Genomic DNA, 12267 nt, shown 5'->3' with positions numbered 1-12267 from the left:
CCTTTCCTTTCCTTTCCTTTCCTTTCCTTTCCTTTCCTTTCCTTTCTTTTCCTTTCCTTTCCTTTCCTTTCCTTTCCTTTCCTTTCCTTTCCTTTCCTTTCCTTTCCTAACAAATACCTTTGCTTTAGAAGCCTTTCCTAAAGTCAAAACATTCTGATTTCCACAGAAAATTTCCAGGCATTTAAGCCTAGACTCCAAGTGTATTTTTTTAATTGAAACCATTTTTTAAATGGTAAAGATTCACTTAAACGCTCACATTTAACACAAATGAAGCTCCGGTCACATCAAATAAAAGAAAATTAAACAAATTCCTGGTTTTATAAGCACTGTCCTGGTGCCTGAGAGCCGGTTTCTATTTTGGAGGGCGCTCGCAGCCCCGCAAAGGGGACGCAAGGCCCCGCGCTGCTCCCGCTGTGCCCAGCGCTCTCCCCGTCTCCCTGCTTTTCCGGGCTTTTCTGGGGAAAAGCGGCCAGAAACATCTGAATGGTTTCCCATGTTTTCCCAGGAAGCTCCCCCCGAGGGCTGCAATCCCTCTGTGGCTTCAGGTGCTGCATTCCATCCTCAGGACGTGCCAGGGATGAGGCCGTGACTAAGCGGCCACCAGCTCCCTGAAGCTGGAGGCAGGGCCGGGCATGGCGCCTGCTCGGAGACACTGGCCAAGGTCCCAGGGAGGTCAAGGTCCTAGGGAGGCCAAGATCCCAGGAAGGCCAAAGTCCCAGGGAGGCCAAGATCCCAGGAAGGCTCAGGTCCCGGGTAGGCCGAGGTCTTGGGGAGGCCGGGCTGCCAGGGCCACCTCCTTCCCCACACGGATTTACCATCGTGGCCCAAACGGGCCGCGCGACCCGGCCCTGCCACAGACGCCCAGGGAATGAGTGGAGAGGAGGAAACAGCAGCACCAAGCAGAGGCTCTGCTGCCCAGAGGCCATCGTTCTTTGGGAAGCGGAGGGGAGGGGGACACGCGGGACGCTGCTGTGGTGGCCCCCAGTACAGGTGTCTTGCCCGCACGCCACAGCGGCCAGCCCAAACTCAGGGTCCACAGGGAGCCAGTTAACCCACCCCGCTGGGAAACACCTCGGATTTCAGACAGAAAGAAGACATTGTGAAGGGCTTGTCCGAGGAAATAAAAAGGAAAAGAGACAGTGCAGCTCACAGTGAAAGCCTAGGGTCACAGGGCCACAACATGGGACCAACATCAGCTCCTGCGCCAGGGACCTTCGGACAGGATGGTGCAACGGTCATGGAAAGGTGGCAGCCAACCCAACAGGTTGGTAACCTGGTCCAGTGAAGGCCTAGCAGCACTACAACCAGTTTCACGTGTTTCTCTACACTGGTGGTGCAAATGGAAGCTGCTCTAGCATGGAAAAGACACAGATTTATCTTCACCACTTGCTGCCCCCCAAATCTGCCCCCTTCCACACAGCGGAGCAGAAAGATGCTCAACAAGAGCCATTCTGCAGACATGAAGCCCTGGGTGTTGTAATTGCAACCAAAGCAAACGCACTGGGGTGAGTGGTTAAAAGGCAGTAACTAGGCTGGGACTTACTTGTTGTTCAAGGCTCCCCCCAGGTCGCAGTCGCACGGCCGACATCCATCCATGTCGTTGCTCAGCCCCCAGTGCTCGGGCTGTGGGGCAAACACCGCTCACGCTGTCAGGGGTGCTGGCTTAACCCCTGTCAGGCGCTGGCTTAACCAAGCTGCCCCCGAAGCCCATCCTCCCGTCCAAACACCCTGCACGAGGCACCGCACGAGCCCTGAACCCAGCTCCCCTCACAAGCACAACCCAGAGCCCTCATTGCCAGCCCAGGGGCTCCAGAACACCCTGCCGCTGGGCAAACACCAACACCCTCTCACCCCGATGCTGCAGTGCATGAGAAAGCCCCAAAAACCCACTTTTCTACACAGAAGAAAATAAAAGCAAATAAATAAATAAGACTCCAGCTCCCTGCCTGGGACCTGGCTCGTGGCCCGCAACAAGCTCTGGAGATTGCAGCTGTGCTTTCCGCACGCTGCTCTCCCCAACACCAGCGTTTTCTCATTTATTCTGACCGTAAGCTGCTTACCAGGCACTGGCTGCACTGCTTTCCTGTCACCAGACGTTTACAATAGCAGTTTCCTGTCTCCGAATCGCAAGGATTCCCGCCGGGATGGGTCCCCAGGGGATTGCACGCACAGGCTAGAATTGGGAAATACAAATAGGTAAGCTAAAACACAGAGTTTAGCTACATTTTAGGCAGTGTCCAATTTAAATATTTACTGTGAAGCTTCCTTTAACTACCCCGGAAAGAGATTTATGGCACACTTTTCCCACCACCCATCTCAGCAAAACTTCCCTGCCCTAAAGTCCTATAATTAAAAACATGAGAGGAGGATTCTGCTGTTTCCACTGATCATACGAGAAGGATCAGCCGGGGAACTGAACTGTGCTGGGGTCAGCCTCCAAACTACAACCAATCTGCAAGAACTCTTTCCCTTTAAGAAAAACAAGAAATCCAACAAACAAACAGAAACCCCCGCCCGCCCTGCAAACCAAACTCCCAACCAACTCCTCGGAGAGCTTGGGATCGCAGGGAGAGGGCCATATGTTTCTACTCACACTGACAACCCGCTGGGTCATCGGCACTGAGGCCGTAAAACCCCTCCTTGCAGAGGTCGCAGCGCTCGCCCTCGACGAACGCCTTGCAGCGACACTGCCCAGCGATGAGGCCCGTGGAGAAATCCGTGTAGCCGTCGCATATCCCGCCGTTCTGGGAGCCAGCTGGGTCACAGTTGCAAGCTATGAGGGAAGCATTGGACATATCAGCCGAGGAAGGAAAGGAAAGAAAAAAGCCATTTCTCACAGTGATTTGCTTTAACTTTAACTCATTTGCTGTGCAGGAGGTGGTGCCTCGTTGTTGCAAGCATTAAGTGGTTTGTTGGGTAACACTCCAACAAATTTCCAGGTTCTCGAAGAGAAACAACAGCCAAGCCAGGCTCAAGATCTCCAAGATGCCACTCGCCAACCCCGGCTGCAGGAACCTGCAGCAAGGGCTCCTCGCAGCCCTCCCAGGCCCTCCGAACGCTCCGAGCTGCCGGATGCCCCACGGGCAGCGGGGACACTCACGCTCGCAGACGTCGGGGTCGCGCAGGTCCCTCTCGGGGTGCTGGAAGTAAAAGGGCTTGCAGTGCTCGCAGTTGCGCCCCACGGTGTTGTGCTGGCAGTCGTCGCACACGCCGCCGCTGCTGTTGCCCGTGGCCATGAACACGGCCATGTCGAAGTGGCACTGGCTGGAGTGCCCGTTGCAGTTGCACTCTACGACACAAGGCAAGAAAGCAAAGTCTAAAGCCTAAAGAAGAGACACGTACAAGCCAACTGCAGAACCTCGCACGAGGCCACAAATGCCACAAGTGCCTCGGGGCAAAATGTGCAACTCTACGAGCAAAAGGCAGCCCCAGACCTCAGATGTGCATCTTGCTTCAACTCACTTTTGCACGCGTTGCTGTTGCGGCCTTCGGCGGGTCGCCAGGGGAGGTCGTGGTAGAAATCCAAGCACTGCTCGCAGTTTAACCCCTTGGTGTTGTGTCTGCACATGCAGTGCCCGTGGACCTACCGTCACAATGGAAAACTTAAGAGTAAAGTATTTGGTACCTGTATTAAAACAGGTAGAGTAATATATTTGGGTATTAAAACAGGAAGGGAAACAAACATGTTCCTCCCGTTTGTTTAAAACACAGCTGGTATATAAAGGGTATACTGTTTGCATATGCTGAATATATGCTTTGTGGATATACTTTTGCTTATACTTTAATGCATGGGGTTGCACGTAAGAGGACATAAAGGACCACACCGTGTCCTTTACTTGCCTAGATGTAGCCACATAAAACTGTCCTCTTTTTTGTGTTGAAACCAATGCATGAACAAGCGCCCTGAAGCATGAACAAGGAGAGTCCTGTTCCAATCACAAAAGCCTCTTGGAGCTAATAATTAGCTGTGGATTAGCTATTAATTAGTTATTAACATGTATCTAGTTACAGCAGTCTGCCACTTCCAGTCCAGTGCTGTAGCTGGAGCAGTGACTTGGTTCTTATTTATGCCTTCAGCTATGCAAACTCATAGATGCACGTGCAGGTCTTGCTTGACTTATGAAGGTGCTTCAGCTTTTGCTGCCCTTATTTCTGCCCTTTTTTAAGGTCATTCTAGGGCGATTTAATCTAGGTGCCTTTAATCTCACCAGTTCTTTAGCATAATTAGAAAAGGAAATTCACGATGCTAAAACAACCTTCAACTTTTCTGAGCTCCCTGTGCTTGATTAACACCAATAATGACAGAGATATTCACTGATGAAGACAACAGTTTCCCTGCTTGGTAATTAAGGTCGGGGGAGAAGCCAGTCCCTGTCATCTTCCTGCTTTAATGTGGCATATTAATAATGTGGGAAAAGTGGAGTATTTACCATGCCTTCCACCTCCTCACTGAAGCCATCCACTGGGGCACACTCGCTGGCATGTCCGTAGCAGAAGCAGTTCCCACGAACCACCATGTCGTAAATGGCATAGTAGTATTTCTCCCTGATCTCCAGCCTGGAATCCAAGAGATTATCTCCCAGGGTGTGCAGCTTGATGAATTTGACTCTCAGATTTGTTATCTTCAGGAGGTCTGCAAGGAACACCAAGGAAATCTGTGATGTTGAGTTATTTACCAGATAACGCACTGAACAGGAGGAAGCTGAGAGAGCTGCATCCGGGACAACGTGCAACTTCCCTGACCATGTGAGTACATCCTCCCAGCTGGAATTTCTGTCCTCCTATACTGGGAATCACTGAAATCACATCACTTCATATTCCCAAATTCCAGAATTACACTTATTTACTACAGGTGAATCACTTATGTAAGTTACTTTAGACCTGATTTTAAGGAATTGCTGCATGGAGACCAGGTGATTTAAAAATTACGAGTCTTTTAGTCTTTTGGGGAAAAAAAAATGTATTTTTCTTGGAGTAGCACTCCCAGTCAATGAAAGCAGAGAATCATCATTTCTCCTTTACACTTTGGCTAAGAAATATGCAACTGATATAGTCACTAGCAGATACTCTTCTACTTCAGCTATTTTCCTCTGCTCCAGTTAAGCTGACACCGAAGGACACTAACTGAAACGAAGAATGAAAATGAAATTTGAGGTCAAGATTAAGGCCAAACTCTGCAGTTCCCTACTCAGGCCAAACATATGACAGTTTTCTTTAGCTGCACTACAGCAATGTAGGTCTCTATGCCTTGACTGTAACGACTGTAAAAGATTTTGTTTTACAGTCAGCGTGGACTCGCTGGTAATAGCAACAGCAACCACTTAAAAGTCATGACTTAGATGTTCTAAATAACAAAACATAAACACTTGGATCTTGGCTAGAAATGTGAAATGATATAAATATATTTGTAGTTCTATTTTCCAAACACTGCACAAAAAACTAGGTCAAATCATTGATCACAATAACTACCTGATCAATGAAGAAAAAGACCAAACACAATGATATGCCTATGAACAATCAACAGAGTTGAAAACACTGTTCCTTACTTTCCCAGGAGACATTATCAGGAAGAAAAAACACACCACAAATGTACTAAACTGATTTCAAAATTATTTTACGGGTTAATGTATGACTTTATGGCTTATTAGCTTTTTAACATTAAGTAAGTAAATACAGAATTGCTTTTAAAAGAGAGTGGAAGGAAACCACATACATACTTTGAATCCTGGGACTGTAGGGATCTTCAATTCTAAAAGCAGGATCTAAAACACGATATATCACCTGGAGGAAAAATAGTACAATGAAAGACACACCTTTAAAGATAAGAGAATCTAAATAAGAGAATCTGGATTTGTGTAGAGGAAAGTCTATATGAAAAATAAATTAAAAAGGAAACACTCTAACCTCTCCCTCAGTTGAAGGCTCAATGTCAGAGTACCGCGAATCACAAATGATATCATCCACTTTCTTCATGGGTCCAGTTGAAATCCCAGGAAAGGAGCTCTCACAGTCATATGCAAAATACCTATATATTTGCCACGTTTTCCCAAAATCAGATGACCTTTCTATCAGCATTGCAGCAGGACGGAATGTCTAACAGTAAGAAAACAGGAAGAGATTGCAGCCTACTCAGTAGCACCAGCATTTACACTCAGCACCTATAAGCACGAGCAATTCACACGTCTGGATTTTCATCCTTTACTATTGATATTCTACCTTCTGCTCAGGGGCAGGACCACCACCACCTTTGAAATAACCCACCACCCAGTCTATCTTCAAAAACATGGCAAAAACATGGCATTAACAAGCTGTTGAATGAACAAGCTGCTAAATATACATATAACCAACAAGCAAATGTCTACATTTCTCAGATTCCAGATCCCTTTCCAAAATTGTAGGTTCAAGTAGGGCATTAAGGAGACAAAATGATGCTTTCTACTGTTTGCAGAATGAAATGCAGGCTCTTGGGTTGCCTCAACTCCTCATTTTATCTCCTGCATTCGGAGCTGCTGGAGACCTGATGCTCTCCAGTTGCATAGGGAGGCCTGGGCACAGCCTGGGACCCATGTTCAGGGTTTGCTGCTTTTCTTGGAAATTCTTGCTGGGCAAGTTCTCTGGGGTGCACAGAAGAGGCTCAGTGTCCTCCTCTCTCTCTCCATCTGTCCACATCACCTCTCACCTAAGAGCCATCCTCTCTGTGTCCTCTCCTTCCTCTTGAAGGACACCCAGATGTTCACCTCATCCGTCCCTACCGCATTTGGCTCCTACTTGACCTGGCTTCAACCAGATTCTGGCAGGCTCCACTTGCTTTAAACAAACCTCCTTCCTCCTTAGCCACATGTATTCAACTCGAGAAAAACTAGGTACTGAGATTTTTTATTTTTAATTATTCCCTCCCCTTTAACTTAAAAATCCTGTGACGATCTTAAGGTTTCAAATTATGAACTGCATTTCAAAACACAAATATCAATTTAACACCCATCTTGCACCACCTGGGTAATGCCAGCACCAGCTCCTTCATCAATTTTGCGGTTTTGGACCGGACCCTAAAAAAGCTGAGGACAAAAACATCTCCGTCACGGTTGGAAAGAAAGCTTTTTTTCGTGCTTTCTGGCTGAAAATATCTACAAATATCTTACAAAGAAAAAACTCGTAGCAACTCCGAGGTGAGGCAGCTCACGCTAAATCTCCAAGTGAATTCAACAAATCACCACTAAAACTGTCCTGCCCCCACAGGCTTCCCAGGGGTGCCCCACAGACGTGACCCTGGCACGGACCGAATCCCTCCCACGTTCTCCTCCTCGGCCAACCGTGTCCTCCCTGCCCCAAGCTCATCCTGGCGCCGCTTCAGACGGTCACGTTCCCACCCACGTTGGGTCTGGAAATCCTCACACGGGCAGGAACCGTCGCGAGCAACATCAGCACCTTCCACGGCAGGTTTCCCGTGGGAATCTTGGGGGTCTCCATGTCTGCTGCTGGGGTGGCAAGAGAGGACGTTGTCCCCGCGTCGTCACCACCGCGCGCTGCTGCAGCTGAGCTGGGCAGGAGCAAACACCAGGGAAGCCACAGCAGGAATCCAGCAGCTCTGCTCCCAAGCCACCAAGCAGGACCAATCCTTGCCCAAAGGGGCCTGAAACCCAAAGTTCAGCCCCTGCAGCCTCAGCTCAAGGCTGCCACGAGCACTTGCCGTGATCCAGGACACACAGGGGATAATCCGCCCTCCCAAGAACATCTGTTTAAACAAAGCCACTCTGTGTACAGATGTTCCTTCTTCCTGAAGGCCTTCCTGCTTGCCAAAACAAAACTGATACCGAGGCAAATTTCTTTGAAGGAAAAATCCTCGCTAACATGATTTTGCTAATGACCTGCAACACAAGCACTACAGAGAGAAACAAACTGTAAAATCCACCTTTGGTGCAGCTCCTTCTGCAGCTTCTCACACCGGGAAGCTTAAACACGAGTCACAACTCATCCTTCCTATGCGGCTTCCACTTGTTAACTTCAGCTTTGACTTTTTAACGCTTGGCAGCTCTAAAACATCAGGCAAAATAGCTCAAACAAAGCCCAAATTCCAAACATGGAATGGATGGGAATAATGGAAGGGAGCCCTCAACTCCCGGTGTTTCAGGAGATTTGAGTTTTTCCAAAGGCGGCATCTTCTGTGCACCCAGAGCACGTAACAGAAATGGGAACCCTCAGCTCCCCGCACCTCTTGCACAAGCCAAGAGCATTTTAAGATGAATCCTTTAAAGTCTGTTTCCTCCCACGGGGGCTTTTGCAGTATCTTTTCTTACCCATCCTCGTTAGTCCCTGGAAGGAGGGAAAGGATGAGGTGGGTCATCTACGGGGGACACCAGGAGCTAGGGCTGCCCTCGGGGCCTGGGGCCTCCTTACCTTGAACGTCATGATGAGATGGGTGAAATGAAATTCGGCCTCCAGGTTCAGCTGGATAGTCACGTTCTCCAGACCTGCAGGGGCAGCGAGAAGGAAGCAGGGATGGCCATGAGCCGCCTCACCAAACCCTGCCCAGAAGCTCTTGTTGTTGCTGACAGACCCTTCTCTTGGCCATTGGGCTCTGCCACTTATATGGTTCATAGAATCATAGAACCCTTAAGGTTGGAAGGGACCTCCAGAGATCATCTAGTCCGACCTGCACACGCAGGGTCACCCAGAGCACGGGGCACAGGGCGGCATCCAAGCAGSTTTGGAAGATCTCCAGAGAAGGAGACTCCACATTCTCCTTGGGCAGCCTGTGCCAKGGCTCTGTCACCCTCACTRTTAGGAWTTTTTTCCTTAAGTTCCTGGGGAACTTTTGGTGCTTCAGTTTGYGGCYGTTTCCTCTAGTTCTTTCCTCTAGTTCTGGTTAGTGCCAAAAGGGCCCTAAGGAGCTGCCGGGGAGGAGCTGCTCCGAAGGCAGCACCGAGGACCCGCCAAGGCGGCACCGCACATGGGAGCGCCGTGCACCCCATCAGGATCTGCTGGGTTCTCACCCATCACCCCGGYCTTCCTCTGACCGGTGACAAGCGAGAGGTTTCCCAGACCATGAGGTCAAAGGCTCCATGAGGAAAGGAAGAAAAACAGTTAGAAATGTTATTTTGTCACATGGAAAGACCTCTCAAAACAGCTGGTTATTCATTACATTGTGGTTAGAGATATATTAAAAAAATCTAGTAATATTTACAGAGGGGAGAAAGTAAGAATAAACCAATAAAAGGCTTAGATTTTCAAACAGATATAACTTGCCCTGGACTAGGCAGCAATGATCTCTTCTGCTGCATGCCCAAGCGACAGAAACATAAATTGCACAGAAAGAATCACTTGTTTTTTATCGTTGAAGGACATTTTCATGACCTTATGAGCTAAGAACTTCTCTGTGCAAGCGCTGCCAAGGCTATTGCAAAAAACATGAATTATCTGGAACCACAGGAGACAAGCGCCTTGCGAGCTCAATGTAAGTGTCTAAAAGGGATTGAGCAAAAAACTTTCTTTACCAGGCAACAGGAACGTGTGAACATTACCCTGTCATTGCCATATGGCAGGACAGCTCCTGCCAAACACATCTGCAGAAATCCCAACCTGCAACCATTCCAATCCCAACCATCTGGCTTTAGGTGCTACCTCACGGCTTTTAGGGCAGGATTGCTGTTTGGGAAAATTTAGACTCCTTATTTTCTATATGCTGGCATGCCAGAAACTCAGCACATATGAGTAAAAGGGAAAGAAGAATAAAAGATGAAAAGGGGGTTTTAAAAGTCACCAAAAGGTCGGCCTTTGCCTTGCTCCTCCCAGCGGGATGGCTTCAGCGGCGCTGCTGGGACATACTGGATCCTGGAAGATGCTCCCACTCGCTCGGAAGCGGCGCTGGAGCCAGCGCAAAGCCCTTCTCTTTCGGAAAAGCCCATTTAAAGCCCTGGGATACTCCTCCCAGCGCTCCGGAGAGCCGGGGGGCTCGTTCCCAGCGCAGCGAGCGCTGCAGCATGCGCAGAGCGGCCGCTCCGCCGCGCAGCGCCGCGCACAGCGGGATCCCCCGGCCGGCAGCCCTAATTACCGGGCTCGAGATAAGAGCAGACAGCCCGAAACAAAGGCGGGCAGAGCCGCCCCGGGCCGGGCAGCGGCTCCCGGGCTCCCTGCCTACCGTTTTCCGACTGCCACCAAAGCTTCAGGCGGTTCGGGGCGAACGTGGTCACCACGTTTTCTATGCGGTGACTGTCGGGGTTGAGGGTGTCGTGGAAGGGATCCTCCGAGTCACATATGAAACACTTTTTGTCCTCCTGAAACAACAAGATAATCGGTTTTATCCAAAGGGCAATAGTTGCTTCCTGCAGATAAGGGTATTTTCCATCAATTTCGCATTCCGCTCCTTTTGCCTGCCACAGGCATCAAAGGTATTTTTTCTTTAGATGATGAAGCGTATTTACCTTTTTGAACTAAACGCAAATGGCAAGCCGGAAGGAAAATATGCCAGGAATTCAATAAACCTTATTTTTATGAGAAGTACAATTTCTATCTAGCTTACAGTCTCAGGAAACCTCTTTCAGCAACACACATTCTCCTGCACGCCTCAGAATCAAAGCAAACATTTATGGTAAATCATTGACCTGACTCTGTAGGGCTGCACTCACACGAAACCGAGTCAAAAATCTGTGTGGAATCACATCAGCTTTTAGGAGCTGCCTTGGAAATTAAGTTCTCCCTTAATTTCCAAGCTCCCTTCCACCTCCCTTAATGGGAGAGACCTTGGGGGGTTCAGTGTCCCTCGAAGACTCATCGGTGCTGCGGTAAATGGGTCCTTTCAGCACGGGGTTAACTTTATTCTGCACCCAGGTCTGTGCCTCATGTTTTCCATGCTCCTGACACGGTCCCAAGCGGGAAGGACCCCCCTCGAGCCCCCTCTTTGCAGCCCCGTCCTGCAAAGGGCTCGGCGCGTTCAAACCCACGGCGCCAAGAGGGCACCCGGCTCCGGTCCGAGTGCGGCCCCACGGGTCTCTTCACTGGTACAGAAATAACCAGGGACGCAGCAGCGAGGCACGGAGCTGCTGGCTGCTACATGGGGAACAAGGGCACGTCCGGGCTGCTCCAGCAGTGCTTTTTATTGCGAAACCCCCTCTGTTTTGGCAGTTTGAGACAAGAACATAAAAAAAAACAGGCCCTGGTTATTTTGTTCCGCAGAGATCCTGAGGTCCTGAAAGACGCTCCGGATCGGTGCTGACACACTCAAAACGTCCTCCAAACTCCTCTCCGTGGTAAATCAAGCACGGAGGCAGGAGCGGTGCAGTGAGGACAACACGTGCGTGCTGTGGGGCAGAGATGAGGCAACTTGGGACATGAGTGGACCGAACTCTATGCCTAGTTAAGCAGGGCTCTTGGTTGCAGCAGTTTTCCTTCAAAGTGACAAAACCGGGTCCCTTTGTCCCCACAGGAACTACAACCGGAGATTAAACCTCTGGTTTCACTTTAACAGAGCTCCCTTTGCAGCTGATATGTTATACTTAGCCAGCATCCGACTTGGAGGGCAGCTCCTTTCAGCCTGCGGATTAAAACCCTTGGTGCTTGGCTGGAGGTGCCCGGGGCAGCTCCGCGTGGGGCAGCTCCGCGTGGGGCAGCTCCGCGCGCTCCGTCCCTCCGCGACTCCATGGGACTGAGCAGGTTTCACGCGCGGGCGCGAGCGGAGCGTGGCGCTGCTGCCCGCTCCGGTCAGGAAGCTGTCTAGACGGCGCTGCGGAAAGCGCTAATTGGACCTAGGGCGGCACATTCTTGCTCACCAGCAGCTCCCGCGTGGAGTCCCGACCTCCGACCCACGGCGTGGGGCGCTCACCTTGCTTGGAGGGACCCGCTGCGGCCGCGCCGTGGGCTGGGAGCGCGGCCCCCGGGCAGAGCGAGCTTAAAACTGCCCCTTTTCCCCCTGCCTCCTCCCATCCGTGAGGCGCTCTGGGGAGGCGATGGGTCCCCCATGACACCCCCGTCAGCCCCACTGGCGCCCCACATCCATGCCCTGCGCCCCACACCCGTGCCCTGCCCGCCCCCCTGCTGTGCCCCACAGCAGTGCCGCGCCCCACGCGCACCCCGCAGCCCGTGCCGGCCCCACGGCGGCGCCCCACGGCCGCGCTCACCTGGAGGTGGCTCACGATGCAGTAGGGCTCGGGCTGCCGCAGGCCGCACGTGGAGGACGCGGAGAGGCGCGCGGCGCGGCCGATGAGCAGGTCGCCCGTGGCCGGGTAGCAGCTGCCCTCGGCGCAGCCGTAGCTGAACTCGGGCTCCTGCGCCGCG

General features: G+C 50.9%; 1 protein-coding gene across 1 annotated transcript in view; it reads right to left on the bottom strand.

Annotated features, from left to right (window-relative positions):
- The window catches only part of LAMB1 (laminin subunit beta 1), a gene marked incomplete at its 5' end in the record, with an annotated part of 38121 nt that extends 25855 nt beyond the window's left edge, over positions 1–12266 (bottom strand). Inside the window, 11 exons of the mRNA XM_026046362.1 lie at positions 1544–1623; positions 2061–2173; positions 2594–2773; positions 3101–3289; positions 3463–3583; positions 4431–4633; positions 5718–5781; positions 5905–6093; positions 8395–8468; positions 10136–10271; positions 12111–12266. Coding sequence (XP_025902147.1) covers positions 1544–1623; positions 2061–2173; positions 2594–2773; positions 3101–3289; positions 3463–3583; positions 4431–4633; positions 5718–5781; positions 5905–6093; positions 8395–8468; positions 10136–10271; positions 12111–12266 — 1505 coding nt within the window. The remainder of the gene's footprint in view (positions 1–1543; positions 1624–2060; positions 2174–2593; positions 2774–3100; positions 3290–3462; positions 3584–4430; positions 4634–5717; positions 5782–5904; positions 6094–8394; positions 8469–10135; positions 10272–12110) is intronic.
- Position 12267: the final 1 nt, after the last annotated feature.

Source organism: Nothoprocta perdicaria, unplaced genomic scaffold (genome assembly GCF_003342845.1).
Source record: "Nothoprocta perdicaria isolate Ctin4 unplaced genomic scaffold, notPer1 scaffold_44, whole genome shotgun sequence".
Lineage (NCBI taxonomy): Eukaryota > Metazoa > Chordata > Aves > Tinamiformes > Tinamidae > Nothoprocta > Nothoprocta perdicaria.
This window is presented reverse-complemented; position numbering and strand designations above follow the sequence as displayed.